Source organism: Rhipicephalus microplus, chromosome 5 (assembly GCF_043290135.1).
Source record: "Rhipicephalus microplus isolate Deutch F79 chromosome 5, USDA_Rmic, whole genome shotgun sequence".
NCBI lineage: Eukaryota > Metazoa > Arthropoda > Arachnida > Ixodida > Ixodidae > Rhipicephalus > Rhipicephalus microplus.
The window spans coordinates 37,818,356-37,839,542 of NC_134704.1; the positions used below are offsets into that span (position 1 = coordinate 37,818,356).

Here is a 21,187-nt window from a genome sequence, read left to right on the forward strand (position 1 = left end):
ATATAAGCTGCACAACGCGGGCGCGTCCACCCGGCCGCCGTTATTTCCAGGCGAGCGTCCTGTCAAGCGTTCGCGTTGAGCAATACTATTTTGCCGCGAACAGCCAATGAGGTCGCGTAAGGAAAATTTGATGATGGCTTCTTCATTACTGCACCTAAACCTAACGCAATAATGACAGTAGGCAGGACGCAGGCTGCCGGCTCAGCTTCGAACCGTTCCCTGCATCGTCGGCCAGCGTCGGGCGTATGCGACCGGCGCTAGGAACGTCGTCATGGCCCTAGGCAGCTGGAACCGGTGCGGCGGCCGGCCGCCCATCTTCGAGTACTATGTCACCGAGTTCCCACTGCCCGAGGAAGGAAACTTCAGGGCGATATGCAAAGTTTGCAACACCTCCATCAGCGCGTCCCGCCGAGCCACATCGAACTTGATATCGCACATGAAGGCGAGTTCCCTCTCATCGCGTGGCAACGTTCTTTTTGCACGATCCGTCGGCGCAGCGCGGACGCACGTCACGCCGTAGTTGAGCGTTGTTGAAAAAGCCCCCGCTTCTATAAATAATGGCATGATGGTCTCCCACCTCCCCAGCGTCTGGCTCGCGCGTCATACGTCTGGCAAGCTTGTAGGCGCGAGCCTCGTTGTTTTGTTTCAAGTCCTGACAATCGGCTGCGCCAAACGAGAGCGGGATGAGTGGAGCAGTCTGGGATTCGTGAACGTAAACACAGGATGTTCTCGACTCAGCGACGCGGTAGCCGCCGCGGTGGTCTCTAATTAATTGATGTCCCCTTTGTCTCTATGCGTCTCGGATTTTGTATTTTTCGCCTGCCGTCGCCACCAGCCGCTCGCGTCGCAATAGTTTTACTGCAAGCCGCGCATCGTTAGCGCATGGAAGTTTCTTTTTGCTCACGTTGCGGGGCAGGACTCCGCCGTGTAGCGAGCGCCTGGAAGCATTGTTTGCTCTTGGTAACAACCGCTGGAAGGCAGGTCTCGGTGACCCGCATGTCGAAAGGACTATGCGTATGCCGGTAACGTCTGCGAACTGAAGGTCGACAAGTATTTCGGGAGCCGTCGTAGGCGAAGTTGGCGGCGATCAGCACCCTGCAGACGCGCCGCGACATTTGGTGCCCCCCAATCGATAGCATAGTTTTAATTAGTTTTGGCTAATTAACCTTCCTCATGGCGCGGCGCAGCAAATACTGCGTTAATTAGGCAGGGACGTAATTGAATCCGGCGGGTGCAATTCGTCCATCCCCCGCGCCCCTTTCCTGCTGTAATGAAAGTAATTTCCCCCGCCGGCTCGTTTTATTTAACTGCCTTTGATTTCGACTCAAGCCGAGCTGTTGAATTAATAAAATTAGAATATTCAACTGTGAGCCATGACATATGTAATCATGTATTGCTGTTGTCTACCCGCACTATATGCGCACATACGGTCTTTAGCGCTATGTAGTACGAGCATTCTTACATTTTTCGTGAGAACAGCACGATTATTAGTTGTAGTAATGGTGACTGATGAAGTTCAATACCTTACATAGACAGCGTGGTCAAACTGTGTGAGTGTGCATTTGAGGAGCTTTTACAATTGCGCATCTGAATACGATTTTTTCTTTTTTTATGACAGCAACACATGGCGCCAGCACAATTGTTTCAATTTTGATCTGATGTTGCATAGGGTGCCAGGCTGAGGTAGATAACTGAGCACGCTCCCCTGCCTTCTATAAATAACAAACACCGATGCATTAGCCCGAACACGAAAGAAGTTGTGATGATAAAACTTTTTGTGTGCCTACTTCAGCAACAAGTTTCTAATTTCACATATCTGTTGCTTCATGAGCATTGTTTCAATGTATTATCCTAATAGTGGCAGGCTTACAATTTATAGGAATTAAAACTGCAACTTGTAACAGTAGAAAGTTAGGCTGGATGGCTCTTCGCTGTACCAAGTGGTGCATTGCAAAATGAAAGAAAAGGCAGGCCGTAAAGCCAAGAACAAGTGCTTACTGTCCTTATCATTTGCTACTGGGAGCTGTAACGAGTCACTCTTCAAATTGAGCAAATGTTCACCACATGCTGTAGCAGGCAGAGCATTGTATGATTCTGAGTGCATTTTTAAAAGGGTACCAACATGAAGCACAAAATCAATTTAGGAAAGAAGGGTAAATTTAAGGGCTCGTTTTCTTTCTCAGAAACAATATTAATGAGGACTGACAGACCGTTATGCCAAGGAAAGTATAGGGGATGTTATTAGAAGTAGTTGTAATGTAATTGTGATGAAAGAAAAGTGGATGAAAAGATAACTTGCTGGGGGCAAGGACCGAACCTACGACCTTCGAATAACGCGTCCGATACTCTACCAATTGAGTTACCAAGGCGGCTATCCAGCCCCATCCACTTTATGGGGTATGTATGTGCATATAAACGTGGGAGCGTCAGTCAATGCCACCTGTTGCCACTGCAGCGAGTATGGGACTCATTTTTTTGCCTGTAGGCGTCACGTAGCACATGATCTTTTTACTAGCTGGCAGCTGACATTATACGTTAGACAGATACATTATTCTTTGAGAGCACTATCACATTGATTTTCACCATTATAGTTTGATTATTAGAATATGAGGTGAAGGTCAATGGTGCATTTTTGAATTTCGCTCGGAAACTTCCTGATGTTAATGTCATCATAGGGTTGTAAAAATTATTTTCTTTTTTGTATTTTTGTCACAATAGCTTCATAAAATTTTCTGAGACTTGCCATGTTAAGTGTCTGGCTTTCATCAGCCACAATGTAATTTGCAGGTATGTGCAGATATCTCGTAATAGCAGTGCCACTTGTATACCTTTTTTATACTATTTTCATATTGGGGAAAGGTTAGCTTGTTATAGTTCATTTCATACATCAGATGCAGTGCTGTAAAAACAATCGTGTAAAAGCAAGGTGCTGTGTAGGCAAGGTGCTGTAAAAGCAAGGTGCTATAAAAGCTATGCAAGGTGTTTAACCAGCAAAAAATGTGCAAGTTGCCTGTCTCACGCCTTGATTTGGTCATTGTAAATGTGGCTTCTGTGATTGGCTCCTTCGGCTGTGTATTACAAGAACTGATTGCAGAGGTGATGATACGAGAACAAAAATATGCTAAGCGACCCAGGACGACCTATTGAAAACTGTATAAATAATGGGGTTTGTGTAATTCTAAGGCACAAAGCACCACCATTTATTACTGTCTTAAAGGAATAACAAAAAAAATCACTTCGTACATATCTACTGCCAGAAGTCTTGCTAGCTTTCATAGCGTTGACCCGATGTACGAAGTGGAGTATAATCTGAGCAAAATTATTTTTCTCTTTGGTGTCCCTTTTGCAGTTAAGTAATTAATAACAAATTAGCTGAAGTTGTATACATAGAAATAATGTAATCTTACCTTGTTTGTTCATGTTAGCATTAGGCAAGCATTTCCTATCTACTGCTATTACTCGTATGTTTTTTTTTTTTGCACTACTATATTATTTTCTTGTATTATATTACTATCCAATTTTTGCACAATTTCTAATTTACCACTCCTTTCTGTAATACCCTCGATCCTTGATGGTACAATAAATAAATAAATGCTAGTGCACTAAACCACACCAGCCCAACCCTTCTGCATGAGTTGTACATTGACAAAATTTTCATTCCTATGCAGCGCAAGCACCCTGGCGTGTACCATGACAATGGCAGCGCTGGCCGAATGATGGAGGTGGCCAGCATGCCCCAGCTGATGGGAAGCGGTGGAAGCAGCCAGCTGGGCTCAGTGCAGCAGTACGTAGACCAGCGGCAGCAGCAGGTGACCGACGCACTGGTCAGCCTGCTGGCAGGCAGCCTGCTTGACCCAGGCATTGTAGACACACGCGAGTTCCGACGGTTGCTGAGCCTGCTTGACACGAGCTACGAGCCGCCCACGGCATCGCAGCTGGTCTACGGGCTTCTGCCTGGCCGCCGCTGGGGGCTGCAACAGCGTGCTATGCTACTGCTCGAGACGGCTCAGAGCGTCGCCCTCACACAGGTTTGGAGCCCAGTGGCACTTTTCACTGGTCAATCTGAGCAGGACCGTGCTTTGCGGCAACGTATGACGATCTGGAGTAGGCTCGTGCATTTTACTGGTCGTTCCAAAAAAGCTTGTGTCACGCCAAATTGCTCTCGCTTCTCTGGTGTGAAGTCGCAGATTCGGGCAAAAATGGGATGAGGAGCAGACGTAACTTCAGTCATTCCGCCAGCTACCTTGTTCACAGTTTTAAGTGGCAACAGTGGTTGCTATGGAAACATGCAAAGAGGTAGCAGAATAATTTGCAGAACCGATTCACATGACGTGTTTGTAACTAACTTATGGTGTAATCACATGTGGAGAACTTCCATGTTCCACCGGTAGATTTACCTTGATGCATTCGGAGTGCTCACTACAGGGTTTCGGCGGCCACTCATAACCTTCCAATGAAATACACCATGAGATTTTATACATACGTGTCATCATCATTTGTAGCACCTCAGAAGTCGCTGTAACACAAGGCACTTTCAACTGCCTTCGAGCTGTTTGGCAGTGGAACTTGAGGTATATTCATCCGGGCACTGTGGCACTTTCACTTGGATTGCTAGAATACAGAGCTCACTCTTGATCCAAGCCAGAGAAGACACGTTACCGCGGCTTATGTTGCAAACAGATGAAGCATGGAGTCTTGATAAAATACCAGTTTCTCTACCGAGGTCAAGGCGAGATTGCTACAGAGGGCTCAGAGTTGAGTGTGGTGCTATGAAAGAACCAGCTGAACATATCCAGAGCCCTCAATTTTCACCTGCCAAGCGTGACGCTCACTGCCAGAGCACTCTAGAATGCTTGAAAACAATAAGTCAAATGCGTCACCATTTGTAGTTACAACTGCCTAACATGCCACATCAGTGTCTTCTAAGCTGAGTGCCAGTGAAAGGGGCCCTGAAACACTTTTTTGAGTAACAATGGAATTGATTCACTGGAAAAGCATATTACCTCACAAATTGAACGCCGCAAAAATTTTAAGAATCTGTCCAGTACGAGCGAAGTTGCAAAGATTTGTTACACGCTGCAATCACATTCTCTCTTCTCTTATCCCAACGAAAGCGCTGGAAGCTGAGTAGGGAGGGATGGTAGTGGCAAACAAAAAACGTCACTCACGCCTCATGACTGTGAGCTTTTCCTTTTTTTTCTTCGAATACGCGACTTTTATAGTGCGATCGCACGCGTGGGCAAGTGACGGCCTTTTGCGGCGACCTCTGTAACAACTGAGCGCGCCATGTTCAAATCAGCCAATGGCTAATAGATGAGCTTCCTTGGCTTATCTTCTGTGATTTGTCGAGAGAAGAGAAAGCTATTTTTAGCTGACTTTGATCATTTATTGTGAATTCCAGGCCGCGTGCTGCGCTATATTTGGCTCGCGTGTTGTCGGGAGCCTCCACTACCGATGGGCAGCGCTTTCTGACCATGTTGAAAGTCCTCTTTAAATGATGTTATGCATGCATCGGCTGCTTACACAGGTCAGCAAAGACAATGAAACTCACTCGGACTCACTCACAAAATACATTTTCTCGGAGAGCACGCTCGGAGTGTGACTCTGAAAGTTTTTTTACTAAACTGACTCGGACTCTGACTCGCTAAAGTTTTTCTCATCCGGACACACTGAGACTCAATCTCACCAACATATTTCTCAGCCGAACTCACTCAGACTCGCCGTGAGTGAGTCGGAGCACGAGTCTGCTAGTATAAAATTAGCTTTTCCTATCATGATGCATATGCTTTTTAATGCCCATATCTTACCTAATTGGTGCTCTACGATACGCCTTTTGATTTTGTAGCTTCAGATACGAGTTATTAGTGGTAGCAATATAATAAGGACGTTTTTATGCAATATTCAACTCATGTGAGATATTGCTATAAAGAATTTCCCATGAAAGAGCTTGGGGGAGAAATATCTTGGCACCCTCCCTTTCCACCAACTCATACCTCTCATCAGTAAACATCTACCATATTTACTCGAGTACTGAACACGCTCGCATAGTGAACCCACCCCCCATCTTGGTCCTCTGAAAAAAAAAATTTTAAGAGACCCACAACCAATATTTATGGCACCCGTTTTCTGAAGTGCAATGGAAAGCTTACCGGTCTGAGTTTGTAATCACGGAATGATAATGCGGAAAATGCTGTAGAACATTTATAATTGGAATTTTTGATTTGCGGCGATTGTGCAGTCTTAAGGAGACATGCTGCAAACAGTGGATGTGATCGCGGCAGCGATTATACGCCAGTGTAACGCCAGCAGTGTTGAAAAGTGGAACTCTAAATACAGACATGTAATGTTGTGTTTGTCAAGTCTGCAGTTCTGCGACCACTGCTTTCTAGCAAGCTAAATTATTTTGCTGGAGTTCCAGCACTTTCCCAGGGATATTTTTTCGACCTAAGCCAAGTCTTTGAAAACGAAATGACGCGTTTACACGTGATCGACAATTCACGCATGGTACTTTACATGCTGCCGTAGTTGGACGGGTTCCATATGTCATCACTTGACAACTTGAACGGGTTAAAGGAACGAATTTTGGCTTGCATGCGTGTGCGAAATTCGGACTCCTTATAAGTAGCGCCAGAGGGAGATGCTTCAACGGACGACAGCGGTAGCAACGAATCCGATGGACCATCACAGGCAGCACGCATGAGTGATACAGTAAAACCTCGTTATAATGAAGTGGGATATAACGAACTAATGGATATAACGAAGCAATCGCAATTCCCCTTGAAATTCCCATAGACGCCCATGTATTTAAAACCTCGTTATAGTGAAGCAAAAATTTCCCCACTATGGATGTAACAAACCACTCCTCTTCCACAATGAGCATTTACTGATCATTTTGGCATACGTCAATTCTCAATATCCTATAGTGCTTGACGGTTTCAGTCTCATCATGGCCGCGGTTATTCAAAACTTGTGCCTTGCGCTTTCCGGGAGCCACTTGCCAACACACGTGTGGGAGCGAGTTTCCCCGCTTCCCTTCTCTTCTGGAACTAATGGACTTGCCCGCGCAGCAACTCGCGCAAGCGTGCACGTCAGCTGGCCTCCCCTCTGCTGTAGAACTCGTTGACCCGCCCACGCATCTGGCCTCCTTCTCCCCTTCAGCTCCGCACTGGGGCCTCAAGCACCGCCGGGGCGGCGGAAATTGTGGCTTTCTTCTTTGTCATTCGCTGTGGAAGAGCAACACCACCTCTATCAGTTTCTGACGCTAGACACGAGGTGGACAACGGCAGCGGCAAACATAAGCGCAAAAATATAACAAACGAGCAAAAGTCAGCAACGTTGAAAGCCCTTGAGTCTGGCATGAAGAAAAAAAAGTGGCCTAAGATTTCGGCGATGTGTGGGTGCCGCGAGCCACCAGGCCCAGATGTTGTGGGACGCTCTCTTTGATGCCGGCATTGTGCCTGACTGCAAAACTTTCTGCATGTACGTCGGTGCCGATGCTGACGCGATGACAACGAAGAGTTGTCTGATGCGGAAATTGTGCCCGCGGTGACGGGCGTGCGTGACGACAGTGACATATGTGTCGATACCCTGGAGCCTAATGTTGGCGAGCCCGACGTATTGACGCCCCCGCAAGCGCTGGATGCGACGGGCCTGCTGTGCCGTTACGATGACAGCGAGGACGGGCTCAAAATAGCTGCTGCAGCTGAAAAAGCAGTCATCCACGTGAGGAACAGTCAGCAAAAGTCTATTGAGGACTATATTTCTTCAAAGTGATCTGTCAGCTGGTGTGCTGAATTTGGTGGAAATAAAGTGCATTGTTCATTATTATTTTGCTAGTTTTTCACCTTCCGACGGCTGTTTTAGTCTGCACGGAGGGCAGCTGTGATATTCCTTGGCGAGTACATTCTATCTTGCTGGCTAATTGTCGGTAGAAATGGATATTGCCTTAAACGAACTGATGGTTATAACGAAGTAATTATGACCCCCTCTTCAACTTCGTTCTAACAAGGTTTGACTGTATCAATTTTTCATAGAGCAGTAGGTTGATGCCATTTCGCGTGCCGCAGCGATTGCATTCACAAGCTGGCGTGCTTATTCCAACACGACAAGAATCAAGCTACTCTGAAAACGCCGCTCAGCCACGTGCATGCGCAAGTGCACTTGTTTCCCTGCAGAAGCCATGAAAGCAGCGCAGATTTTCATGCTCTACTTCTTTTACCTTGTAAGGCGCATAGAAACAAACGATAATGAAGAATAACATACATATTCAAAATTTAAGCCGTTATTGGTGCGCTTTAAGTAATCACAGCAAAGTTATTAAGACGTCATATTTTTGGTTCATGTCTCTTGCGCTAGGGGCACGACATGTCTGTTTTGTTTACCTTTAAACGTGATTTAAATATATAAATCCTACTCCGATCGCAAAAAGTATGCTGTCACCTGTCACCACAATTCACGCTCTTTTCCTTTCCACTGGAATCTAGTCACCCGTTCTGGCCAGTTGTGGGTCCCTTTAATGTATCTTTTCATTTTATTTTGGTGTGATAGCCAGTGCCATTGATGATTGAACCAACGTTAAATCGAGCCGTTTTATCTCAAAATAACGACGCAATGGTAGTCAAAACATAGTTAGGCACGCTAAACATTTGCGAGCAGCGTGAGCGCGAACGACGTTAATAAAAATTTAAAAATTGCCCTTTTCGCGGTAGAGCGCCATCTGTCGAATACAGAAGAAACCTTTTTGCTTATAGCACCACTCAAGCACAGTGACGCGAAAAAAAAAAAAAAAGAAACAAAGCGCATAGCCTTTGAGATGACGGGCGCACGGCATGTTTTTACGCCGCCCGCCCGCCATCTCGGAGGCCACGCAAAGCGCAGCCGCAGCCACTGCGCCGATGGCACTCCAGGCGTCCGCAGCGTGTGCGCGCCGCCATTTCACCTTGCGTTTTTGTTATCTGGTTTGTCATAGTGAATTTAGTTGTACACCTGCGGCGAAGGGGCGTGTTCAGCCAGTAAGCTAACTACATGGCTGCATGCACTGAAGCATGGGAACCGAGTGGCTAGGCAACATTTCGGCGTCGATCCGCCCGCGTTTGTTACAGGAAAAAACAGGAAGAGCTTTGGGCTACAAGAAAGATCTGTCACGTACTTCGTGGGCCAAAATAATCATGCAAAATTTTCACTGTTATAACTCCCGTGACTTTTTTTCTCTCGCGTAATGAACCCTCCTTCGACATTGGCGTCAACTTCTCTGAGAAAAAAAAAATGTGGCGCATGAACACTAGTGTGTTGAGATATGTGTGAACAAACTTAAGTATAAATGTAAGCCAATATAAGGCTCATATACTAATGCTGATAGGCGAGTACATAAGATCACAGGTCGGCAGTGGGAGGTTCAGCTCTCTCAAACTCACTCAAGAAATGTAGGTTGCACTTGGGGCTCACACGGACTGAGACTCACAAATATTTTAGCTCAACCAGACTCACTCGGACTCTCAGCTCGATCCGAATCAGAGTAAATCTGCGCAAGTGAACTCGTGGGAGCTTGCCGCCCAATGGCTGCTTATTGTATATTTAATTATAGTATATCTAACATGTTACCTTTTCACCATCTGTTTTACAAGTGTAAATCATTAAAATTAAACCAAATGTTCAAGAAATAGCCGTTTTGGTGCATAGTGGGAGTATCTGAGTACCATCGAGAACATAGATGCTATAAAAACTTTTGTTACAGATTATGTCGTGAACATTGAGTAGCAACATCATCTCATCATCATAACTTTGCCAAGAATGGCAACAAATTTTTTTTTTTTTATTGGTCTGTGCATTTGGTTCAGGCAGTCCAGAGATGGGAAACAAGAAATATGAACTTCTCGCTCTTTTAGTTTCCAAAATGAGGGCAAGAGATGTGCATTTGATGAAGTTTGGTAGTCTTAATATCAACTATATGATTCACTGTTCCAAATTTTCTCATGTTGGCACATGCCTACCAATAAGTCGTATGAAAGGCTGTATTGTTCCACACATTGATTCGTATGTTTAGTAAAATGACACTTCAGTATATGGTACAAATATAAAGGCAATGCGCTGTCTCGGGAGCTGAAATAGAGGAAACCTCGCCAAATCCGTTTTTTCTTGAAATATGCGCAGATGTGTAAACTATCTGTTGATTTCCGGTTAGTTCAGTAGTGGAAAATCAAGACGAGTAATAATTTCATTCAGATGACATCTCTGTACATTTTCCACAGGACGTTTGGCTCGGATCCACATCCTGCGTGAGTGTGTCAGCACACTTCATCCTCAACTGGCGCCTGCGCACAGTGTTCCTTGCCGGGCGCTACTTTGTAGATGCAGACCCTGCTGAAAGCGTGCAGCAGCTGATGGCTGAAGCACTGGCACAGTACGGACTGGGCGAGAAAGTGGCACATGCTGCCGTGTACACTGCGGCGAGTGTCGTTCGCAGTTTCCAGACGTGCCTTCCCGGCTTCTCAGCATGCGAAGAAGGCGCCGCTCTTCCAGGGTCGGCAGGGGCTCTGCCGGGAGCCAGCGACGGGGACTGGAGACCCCTGCCGGGCAACTTGCTGAGCCTGGACTCTAAAGACTTTGGGCCACTCTTTGTAGATGGTTTGGGCTGCTTTGCAGAAGCTTTGCAGACTTGTGTGGCTGATGGCCTGCATGATGACCTTCATCTAGAGGCAGCAGTTAACAAGGTTGGTTTGCTGCTGGCATTGCGTTGTTCATTGTGCACAATGAATGCATTTCTTTATTGATTGCACACTTATTTGGCACACTAGTCAGGCATTTTCACATCAGCCGAGGCCATCTGTCGTCTTTATAAATACGAGAATGGTAGCAGTTTGTCATATCCTCGCAAGGTGCAAAATACTCCGTGTGCTGAGCACACTAACACCCTTTATTGTGTTGACTGACTGTAATGCTGGTAACAGCGCGTACGGCGACTAAAAGGCCAGTTGCAAGAAAGACAACAGACTAGCTTGGACTGTTGCTTACTGGCCGAATGCCTGTGCATCCATGTGTATACAAACTTGTAAATGTAGCTTCTCGTGTTCACTCCATGTAACATTATCTGTACGCATTTTCTGGTTAAGTCCAGCATTGTACTGCTGTTTTGAAGTGCAAGTTCAGCATTTCTCTTCTTTTTTTTATTGTTCGTAGCTTTGATATTGAAGCATATCCATCAACATAAAATCAGCCACAAAGCTCAATTTGCTTTACTGATGTGCTACTGCACAGCCTGGTAAAGCACACCTTATGTGTGCTCGGGGTTCCTAGACCTAGTCAAGCTACTGGTTGTCGGGTTTTGTCTGGTTTCCCTTCTGAAACATAGGAATGTAAATACTCATTTTGATTCTGGTAGTAGTCTTTTCGGAAAATTATGCCTGCTGCACAGCGTACATTCATGGGTTTCACACATTTCCAGGTCAGCGGACTCGTTGAGTTGGCTCGAGGCCTGCCACAAGGGACTTTGGACTCAGTCCGCCAAGCTGTCGAATCCGGCTGCTCCACCTGGCACGGGCAGCTGCGGGTGGTTCGGGCCACTGCTGGATCACCCCTCGAAGTGCTGCAGGGCGCTGCACCTGCCCTGGGCTTCACACCCGACGACCTCGAGACCCTCCGGGAGCTCTCCGAGCTAATGGAGCCCTTCGAGGAGGCCTTTCACCTCAGCCGTGGTGAAGGCCGTGTGACGGCAAGTTATGTTGTGCCTTGCATCCGCGGGCTGCGCGCCCACCTCGAAGCAGCCCGACCTTTTCGGCTAGTATCGGCCGCAGGCCGGCTCGTCGCGGCATTGACCACTCACCTAGCCAAGTTCGAAGGGAGTGAGACCTTCGTGCTGTGCTCCATGTTAGATCCCCGGTTCAAGCTCCGCTGGTGCGCACAGGAGGGGGAGGAACGGCAGAGGTTGGCAGCACTGCTGAGCACCAAGGTGCAGGAGGCTGACGGAGATCGAGACACAACATCGCCGCCCGAGTGCGATGAACCCCCATGTGAGCGTCGCCAAAGCAAGTTGTTCCGCTACATGAGCCCGGGGGGAGGGTCCTCCACTGAAGGACCTCAGCACCAAGCCGCTCCGCAGTGCTGGGAGGTGAGCAGCTACCTGGCAACGCCGTGCTTGCCCGAGACCGGGTGCCCCCTTGACTTTTGGCGCCAGCACCAGGGTCAGTACCCAAAGCTGGCTCAGCTGGCCTCCCGGCTGCTGAGCGTGCCAGCCACAGCAGCTCACATTCTCCGCATGTGCCGCGTGGGTGGCAAGGTTGCCAACCCCGCTGACTTCCGGCTTAACGGAGTCACATTTGAAAACCTCATGTTTATCAAATGCAACCAGGGTCTCAGGTAGTCGAACCCATCATTGCTGTTTTTGAGTGCACCATTGCTTGAAACCGGTGTATGCCAAGTATTGGTGTCTGGCATCCATGTTATCGACTGCAGTCCAAGATCCAGTCATTATTTCACAGTCCACTTGGCCTGCTTTCATTTCGGTGCTGAGCCAATGGGAGTGATAGAGCTATGTCAACTGCGTGAGTCCTGTGGTTGGTCTTCATATGCAAGGTAGAGATGAAAGTTGTATATGTTTACAATGGGAAATGCATTATTTTATACAACGCTTTGATGCACATGTGGGTTGATAGGAGGTGAAGTGCAGTGTTCAGGCCCTTGTCTTTTATTGGGACGTTTCACTGACGATTCCGAACATTACAAAGCCATGTTTGCAGTGTGGTTATTGAGCATAAACACAGGACGCTACGACAGCCTTGTGTATCAGGTCCTGCTAGCCTTCCTATGTGTCCTTTCAGTGCTGAGATTTTATTTGCCCAACCGTTTCAGCCGACTGCAAATGGCATTCCTAGCAACACTGCACTGTAGCAGCAGTTATATGGCTTGTACAGTGCCTCTGTCTGAACGCACGCCTTTCTCTTTGTGGCCTAGCTGCTGTCGCCTCTCCTTCTTTCCTGTCATGCTAGTCTTGAACAGTGCTCCTCTGCCTTCCTCACTCGCAAGTTGTGCATTGCATGAGCCATGAACTGCTGTCACGACAAGTGTCTTAAGAGAGTAGCAATGTAACTACTCCACAAGGTAGCAGACCAGCAATTTAGTACAAGCGGCTGCTCACAAAACGGCAATGCACTAAATTCCGCTAGCCTATTCTTTCCAAAAGATAGTTTCCGAGAGGTTCCAATATTGAAAGTACCATACTTCCTGGACTAGTGTCAGCACCTATTGTGCTATGCGCCTGCAGAAGCCAATTTTAACTTGAAAGCAAAAATGCTTTTTAACCCTTTAATGCCTGAATTATGGAACTACTGAAGAAAAAGAAAAATTGTTTTCATTTTCCAGCTTTAAATAGCAACCTTAAAATGATTTCACAGTTATCTAAAATGCACCTTAAATGTGTACTTTTATGTATGTCGCAAATTCACCACATGCCACGAAAGCGAGGACCTTGCAATGAAAAATATACTTCAAAACTACGCAACATGTAGTGTGTACCACATCTTGAGCGCGTACACACCAAATAAACAAAATAAACTGAAACGCAGGTTGAAAATTACGTGATAGAAAACTCCCCTCAAGGTAAAACTGTATTTTGACATCATTTTACTACATGCCTCAGACGTGGTGCTAAAACTATGAAGATAAAACTTGTGTCAGCCAGGCGAAAAAGAACAGAGAAGTGAGCGTGCTTGCACAAGCTTCGCGCTCTCGGCCATCAGCTACAAAACAATTGAGTTTAGCATAAAATACATTACACAAGATAGAGCTAGATTTTTCATGCTGAAAGCTACATTCCCCGGGTGTAATTGACAGCCTGCAATAAAGACGGCACGCATTCCCTGACTTGCTTGCTCGAAGTTTTTGGGTATGTTGCAAATTCGCGACACTAGGCAGTAAGGAGAGCTTTCGACTTCAAATTGTTTCTTCTACCTCATTTGGAACCAGTACACAGTAGGCTAGCAAAAATGAAAGTGTCCATCTTTTTTGCTTGGCTGCATATATGTTGGTCGTGAAGCCTCTTAGAACCGCTATCACTGAGGCTCTTAAGGTCAAAAGGCAAGCCTATCAGATTTTTGGGCTCGCCAATCGAGGCATTTAAAAGCAGCCAGCCTAACTTTCTCAGCCAGCATTCAGCTTCAAGTCACCTGCTATAAGTACAAGCTGGTAACGTTGCTTGTAAGCAGCAGCAATTATTGCAGAGCTGATTTTGTCATGCGATTATTATTGGAAAATTTTTCATTGTTTATGCCTGCACAGCCCAGGAAGTATGGTGCTATTTGCCTCGTTTGTGGCATTGCAATAATTAGCTAACATAACTAGCTGTCGCAGCCGCACAAATTGCCATTGTATTTTCTGGGTTGTCACCACCTTCCCCAGTAATGGTTTTCTGATGCCCAACTCGTAGGTTTTAATGTTTACTTGTTGATTCTTCTTGGTGCTTTTCGTTATTGCCATTGCACTACGATTAATGCTTTCTCTCGACAGTCAATTAGAGGGAACAAGTGGGCTTGCAAAGAGAAGAGGAGGAGGCTGATTTTCGTTGAGATTTCCTGGACTTCCAGAGAGGTGGATAGCTCTCCTTCTTCGCGTGTGTATTTGGGACCCTGTGAATATTGTGCTGGGATTTTTACTTCGAAGAAAGATGATGACGATGAGACGTGAGTTGGGTGAAAGAGTATCAAGTGCCACAAGCTTTTGCAGTGATGCGAGAAGCACAGCGCTGTTATGAGCTTCCCTATGAAACCGATGCCAAAGGCAACTGATGCAAGAAACCGAATGCATTCATAAGTATACTGCGAGATGTGAAGGTTGCGCCTTTTTATGCATACCTTTCTTTTTTCCTCCCAAAGTCAGTATTGAAACTACATGTATAAGTGCGCAATGCACCATGTGGCGGCACTCTTGTACATATAGAGACGCACGGGAAAAATGAATCTGCTGCCTAAAAACAGCATGTTCGGCTTCAGTCGTACAATAGCCACCAGAAAACTACTTGATATAAGCATGCATTTCAAGTGATTTCAGAGATCAAAGAGAGAGAGGAAGAAAACATTTGTGCAGCTGTTTTGCAAACTTTTCTTGCCAGGAAACATTGACCAAGCTTGATTGAGGTCGGACAAAAAAAAAAACATATTCTGGACCGAGTCTTCGTGCAGCACAGTGTAATGCCTCTGTTGATTGCAATGTACAGTAATATCTCAGTAAACGGAAATCTGTTAAACGGAACTACTGGTTAAACGGAACTATTGCCTTTGCAATGCTTGGTTACGAGCTTGTATTCTGCACCCATGTTCATCGCTCAGTAAATGGAACATATTTTTGCGGTTCCTTCAGGTTCCGTTTACTGAGAGTCTACTGTATGTTCATTAACGATTGCGTGCACGCTGGCTGTGAGATTAGCTGTAAGATTGAGTTTTTGAACATGAGGGCTCGGGTTTAATTCGTGGCCACATCAGTCGATGCAAGAACGTCTGAGTATTCAGACTTAATGTTCATGCAAGCAAACTCTTACAAAATGTTGTAATCCGCGATTTCACGTCATTAGGTGGAGTTTCATGATGTTTGCATGATCTTTTGATCCCAAGTCCCATACCACAACATGCCTCATTATCATATCATGACTTGGGCACAGGATATTTCAGAGTTCGTGGTATATTTCTCAAACGCAAATTACACCACTTTGACAGGTTATATGAATATACATTATTATAAAAATGTATTTCTCATCCAAAAATTTTTAAAATTACTTTATGCCACTTGCTAAGCTAGAACCGCACAACACGAAACACACACGAAACCCTGAAGTATGGAAGGTACCTTGGTCCCAGAATAACTACAGCTTGCAATCACTAACTCATAATATTTGAACCATAGTCAACTGGTACAAACACACAACCGCCATAAATAAAAAACATCTGCACGACTACTTTTTATCTTTATGAGATAAAACTCATTACCCTGTATTCTTGTACGAAGTGTCATTGTTACATTTTATGCGTACGTGTGATGTGTGGTGATCTCTGTGTATAATGCTTTCGATGCGAATGCTATGTAAGAACACTTGGTGACATGCGTCACATATGTGCAATTGCCATTTAAGGGACTCCGGGCCTTCGTCAAGCTGTTGTGACAGCTTTTCGCCCAGGTGTCCCTCTAGATTGTTTTTCTGGTAAATAAATTGAAATTGGATTGAAATAACAACAGCTGAAACGAGGGATAATATAAATCTGCAAGGCCAGCTGACTCCGCTTGTGAGTTGTCGCCGCTGAGCTGATCAAGATAGTGTATTTTAGTGCTGGTTGGTTTCAAAGCCCTCTGAAATTATTCACAAAAGGAATGAGCTCTCCGGTGGCTGTTGTGCGGGTGAAGCTGTTAGATGGTATCAAAGATGCATCTCTTACTATTGTCACGTCATTTATCACATCCTGTAAATAGCACACCAGCGTATGCATCGATCACCCCCCCAGGAAACTCTTTTAATGCACAACTGTGCCGTTTTTAAGATTCATTGATTGAACTCTTTGTTTCGTGTGTGTTGTGACCCTGGTGGCGTGTTGCAAGTTGTCAGTTTTTTTTTTCCTTTTTTTTTCTCTCCTCACCACTTTGATAGCATCTTCAAATGTCTCTTGGAGATTTTTGTCTAGATGAGCCGCATCACAGCTGAAAACAAATCTATCTGCAGGGTAGTTGCGGATAACAAACAAAGGAGCTTTGGTTGTAAGAAAATGCTGTATGTTACAGTGTGTGTGCTACATCCTAAATTTCACAGTTTTTCTCTTGATTTGCCAATTTTTCCTTATCAACAGCTTGTGTTCCAATTCTGCTGCTTTCTCTATCAAAATATCAATGCTATACATATATGCGTATTCCTCTACTTCACTAAAAGTAAACGTAGATTGTGTAACGCTGCCAAATGGAAATGGTTTGCTTCTTTGTAGTGAAGGAAAACCGGCACGCTTTAAAGGAACAAGTGTTATCACTGCAGTCATGACACTGTGCTCATATATCACTTATGCCTACATTGAGTTTGATACTTAATTGCGGATCTAATTTGGAAGTCATAAAACATTAATAGAAGCTAGGCTAATATTTCTATATCACCCAAGTACGCAATTGGTGTTTAAAAATATAGAATCGTGGGATCGTCCTCACCAAACAGAAAAATCTTAGTACCACAACTAACTCTTCAAGACATGATCGCTCGTTCGGAAATTAAGACAAATAAAAGCTCCAAATCGTGAGTATTTGTATTTTTGATAATGGTTCTAGCTGATAGATGCCAACTGAAGCATTTCCGGTAACCTGGTCTCACATCTTAAAAAGCCGGCTACAACAAAGCAATGTTTGTGAAGACACAGGACTTAAACTGCGCAGTTTAACTCCACCTCCACCCCCCCCCCCCCCTTTTTTTTATGATTTATTGACCAATATGAAATAGCTTTTTGCACAGCTCAGAATTTGGTCAGAATTGGGTTTGACATTTAAGTGCTGCACTAGTTGCACGTAAAAGCGGACAGCATACTATTGACCGAGACTATTGTTTTCATGCACACGCCAAAAAGAAATAAACTTTTCAAGAATTGGGCTAAAATTTCTTTTCAGGCTTAGTGCCTCGTGACTAGCCCTCATTTTCTTTCATTTGTTGGTGCCACCATAACTCTTGTCCACTTGCTCTTAGAAAAGTCGCCTGTAGTAATGCCACCTTCATTCTGATAGAAAAAAACTTTCACTCCCTAGCAAATGGGTGCAGCTTGAAGTACCGGCCCTTTAGTTATGCAAACTAGCTGTATTCATGCTTGAAAAAAATAGTGCGCTGAGGTGCATCGCCTTCAGCCACCTGCAGCTGATGGTGACAGAACGAAGGGACCCATGCCTTTGTTTCCTATCACAGCACTTGGCAATAAAAACATAAACAATCAGAGGGGAAGAGAGATACAAAAGACCCTTTGGATCCCCAAGACAGGTGCCATAATTCAGACTGAATGCCTGCGCACACTTGTTTATATTGCGTTCGGTGGTAAAAAGAGCCTAAACTGAGAATCTGTCATTAAAGTCAGGACACTTGGAAATAATGATTGTTCGTTTTCAAAAGATTGTGTCTTTTGTTGTCTTACGCTTGTGATTCTTCAGATTCGGTTTTGTTGTTGTTGTTGTTGTTTAACATTTGCCTCTTTTGTAGCTGCAGAGGGAATGTTTTGATATCAAGAGCTTCGACTGTGGGCATTTTCAGAGAGATCAAAAGGCTGTATTAAGCACATACGTTCATTAGAAGATGTGACATTTGTTATGCCGACATTGCGTCAATACTTTCTTGGGCATCAATCCTCATTTAGTGCTCTGATTGAAATGTCAGCCTGACGAATTTAAGGAATAGCTGTATTTGTCGCCTGTCATCTTTCGTACCATTTGTAGCAGTTTCTTTAGGCTTGCTGGGGGCGTATTGAAATTCAAAGTTTTTTTCTCCCTCTCTCCTTTTGTCAGCTGGATCATTGGGCGCATGTTTTTTTCACTTCTGTGGACTACTTGACATGGCTAAATATTTGTCTGAAGCCCCTTTGTCAAGAACAAGAAGAGCAACGAAATAGCTATTGCAGTCATTCCTTAGTGTGAGGGCAAATGTTTCTGTGATGACCGATTTTCAATATCTTACCTAAGTATTCTTGTAACACATCTAGGCATCTACCAAGAGGATGCATGGAAATTTAATTTTTTCGAGTAAAGCATGCTAATCCTGAATTGGAATTTTTAAAAGTTATTTTGGGCTTTTTCTTCATCTTCAATGATCGATATGAGGGCTAATTTAATGTGTACTTATTGATCTAACCATTTGTTAACCTAAGTTTACTTGGCTATGCTGCCTTTGATATGCTGGATGAATTCCCAAAGAAGAAGTAGGTGTTTGGGCAGTATACCAATACGTATTACAGACAAAAGATTTTCAAGAGCATTTTGTTGAGAAGCTTTATGACAGTGGGCTACTAAGTCACCATATGCCAGAAGGTAGCAAGCAGTCTTAATCTGATGCCTTCATTTAACAGTCTGTATGACCACTTTCTGCAAGGTGTTGGTCATGCATGTAAAAAATGGTATCAAAGCTATAGGAAATATCAAAGCCATCAGTCATCGTTATCGTAGTAGTGCTCCACGTGTGAATTTGTGCCACCTTGATATTAGCTGTACTAAGTCCTGCCAAGTTGCAGGTTTTCTTGATATAAGTGCAACTTATGTCCAAAATTCTGCCAAACAGAGGGGTACACATGCAACACATTTGTGTTGATTTTTAACATTCACTATGAGAATATACTTTTTTTAACCATTCCACAATGCAAGCTTCAATACAGCTGCAGGTACCAGCAAAGCTTAGCTTCACAGAGGCTTCGCCGGAATGGACAAAGTTTTGCGAGGGAAACAGGGACAAAACGTCATTTTCACAGCACCAGAAAACTTGCGCTTTGTATTCGAGTAGAAAAGCAAACCTGTGTAGTCTACTTCTCAGCTAACATTGCAGCCTACCTTTTCAGTGCTTTTGCAATGAATCATTTGGACTTGCATTTAGTGAGATCACTCGTTTCAAGCTGAGCTTGATCAAATCAAAATCGGCAAACACTGTATTTGATTCCTGGAGCTTAGAATTGTCATCCTGATTTTCGTTCATGCCTACACAACGAGTTATACTCAAACCTCGATATAACGAAACATTGGTTATAATGAAGTAAACAAAAACTGTTATTGCACTAGATATAGTGTTAGGAACAACCCTTTATAACAAATTTTTGGATAGAACTGACTTTTCATATAAGGTGCAACTTTGTTATAACGAGGTTTGAGAGTACAACATACAACCGGCTGGCCACTCTCTAGGGGTACAACAACCTGGCCGTAACAAGTACACCATGTGACTGAACTCATGATTGCACATGTGGGAATTGCTTGGATGTGAAGCTGCATTGTTCCTGTAAAACGCTTTATTACCGCACCACATTTTTGTTTTTATGTGTGCTTGAGGCTCATTGACAATGTGCGGTGCTCCCACTTCTTCATGTGTTTGTACTGTTTTCCCACTACGTGTGTGTGTGTCTGCAAGTGTTCAAGGAACACTCGTTTTATTTATTTGCATTGTAAGCCATATATACTCAGCACATGGTGATGACATGTCTGTCGGTGAGCAGCCTGCAACCCTTTTGTTGTGGGCTGCATGCGAATTGTGTGCTGCTGGATAGCGTGTCTATTCTGAGCAGGCATTTGTGATCGAGTCTTTTTGCTTTGCCAGTGCACTTGAGTCTCTTGTACATTTTTTACATATACACATGCAAAAGAAGGTGTGTCATTAGAGTCTGACTCATGACAAATAAAAGACGAAAAGATTTGACCTTGAGCCTTCCTTGTTTCAGGCCTTCTTATCAAACTGTTGCAGTGCACAAAGGCATTTAAGGTAAAGATGCTCTGGACTAAGCTACTGAAACTTAGTTTCAATAATGACAGCATCCATCAGTTCACCTAAAGTTAATTTCATACTGGCCAGTATTTAAAGATTTCTACTGCATTGATATACGAGCTTGCCAAATAGGTCTCAACATACATGATCAACATGCATGATCAACATACATGATCAACATACATGATCGTGGTTCAATGGTAAACCCAATTTGCGAGTTTCTACTAGGGTTTCCAACATTCCAGAATTTAGCAGGTTGGTCCTGGCATTCGAGCGAACCTACCAATACCAAACTTGACGTATGAGCTCACTGGGCAGCAGAAGTCATAAAGCTAATCATGAAGATTACTGAAAACATTCCTTCAAAGTGACGATACTTTAAGGCCCTAGCTGCTAGCGATACAAGGCCATAGTTCAGAGGCTAACCTCGTGTGACTAAAGGAAGGTGTTGCGAAAGTCTGGAAAATATACGAAGACAAAAATTGAAGGCAGCTTCGCACTAGCAGTGCGAAGCCTGATGGAACTGTGAAGCTAGGTAGTCTTCCTCTTTATTTCATTTCTCTGTTTTTTCTATCTCTTTTCATCTGTATTTACTCCTGTCTCTTTCGCTGGATCCCTTGTTCACTGTCTACATTTCTTATGTCTCTGTATTTCTTCTCTTTCTGAACTCATTCTCTCACCCATCAGAATTATCAGATCTCGCGATGGAAAGTCTACGCACGTGCTCTATGAGAGCGAAAC

General features: G+C 44.5%; 2 protein-coding genes across 2 annotated transcripts in view; one reads left to right on the forward strand and one right to left on the reverse strand.

Annotated features, from left to right (window-relative positions):
* Positions 1 to 21,187, reverse strand: part of LOC119173913 (uncharacterized) — a 200,612-nt gene that overhangs the window by 164,532 nt on the left and 14,893 nt on the right. The gene's annotated exons all lie outside the window — the stretch shown is intronic.
* Positions 63 to 20,386, forward strand: LOC119174696 (zinc finger BED domain-containing protein 4). The gene is made up of 4 exons (XM_037425729.2): positions 63 to 442; positions 3,669 to 4,028; positions 10,248 to 10,709; positions 11,441 to 20,386. The coding sequence occupies exons 1-4, from the start codon at positions 272 to 274 to the stop codon at positions 12,353 to 12,355; spliced, it is 1,908 nt and encodes a 635-aa protein (XP_037281626.2). The 5' UTR covers positions 63 to 271; the 3' UTR covers positions 12,356 to 20,386.

Bases quoted from the DNA above. Each gene is read 5' to 3' on its own strand.
- LOC119174696 (XM_037425729.2), top strand. From the start codon at position 272: ATGGCCCTAGGCAGCTGGAACCGGTGCGGCGGCCGGCCGCCCATCTTC. The intron at 4,029-10,247 runs GTTTGGAGCCCA...CATTTTCCACAG, and splicing joins AGAGCGTCGCCCTCACACAG to GACGTTTGGCTCGGATCCAC. The intron at 10,710-11,440 runs GTTGGTTTGCTG...ACACATTTCCAG, and splicing joins TAGAGGCAGCAGTTAACAAG to GTCAGCGGACTCGTTGAGTT.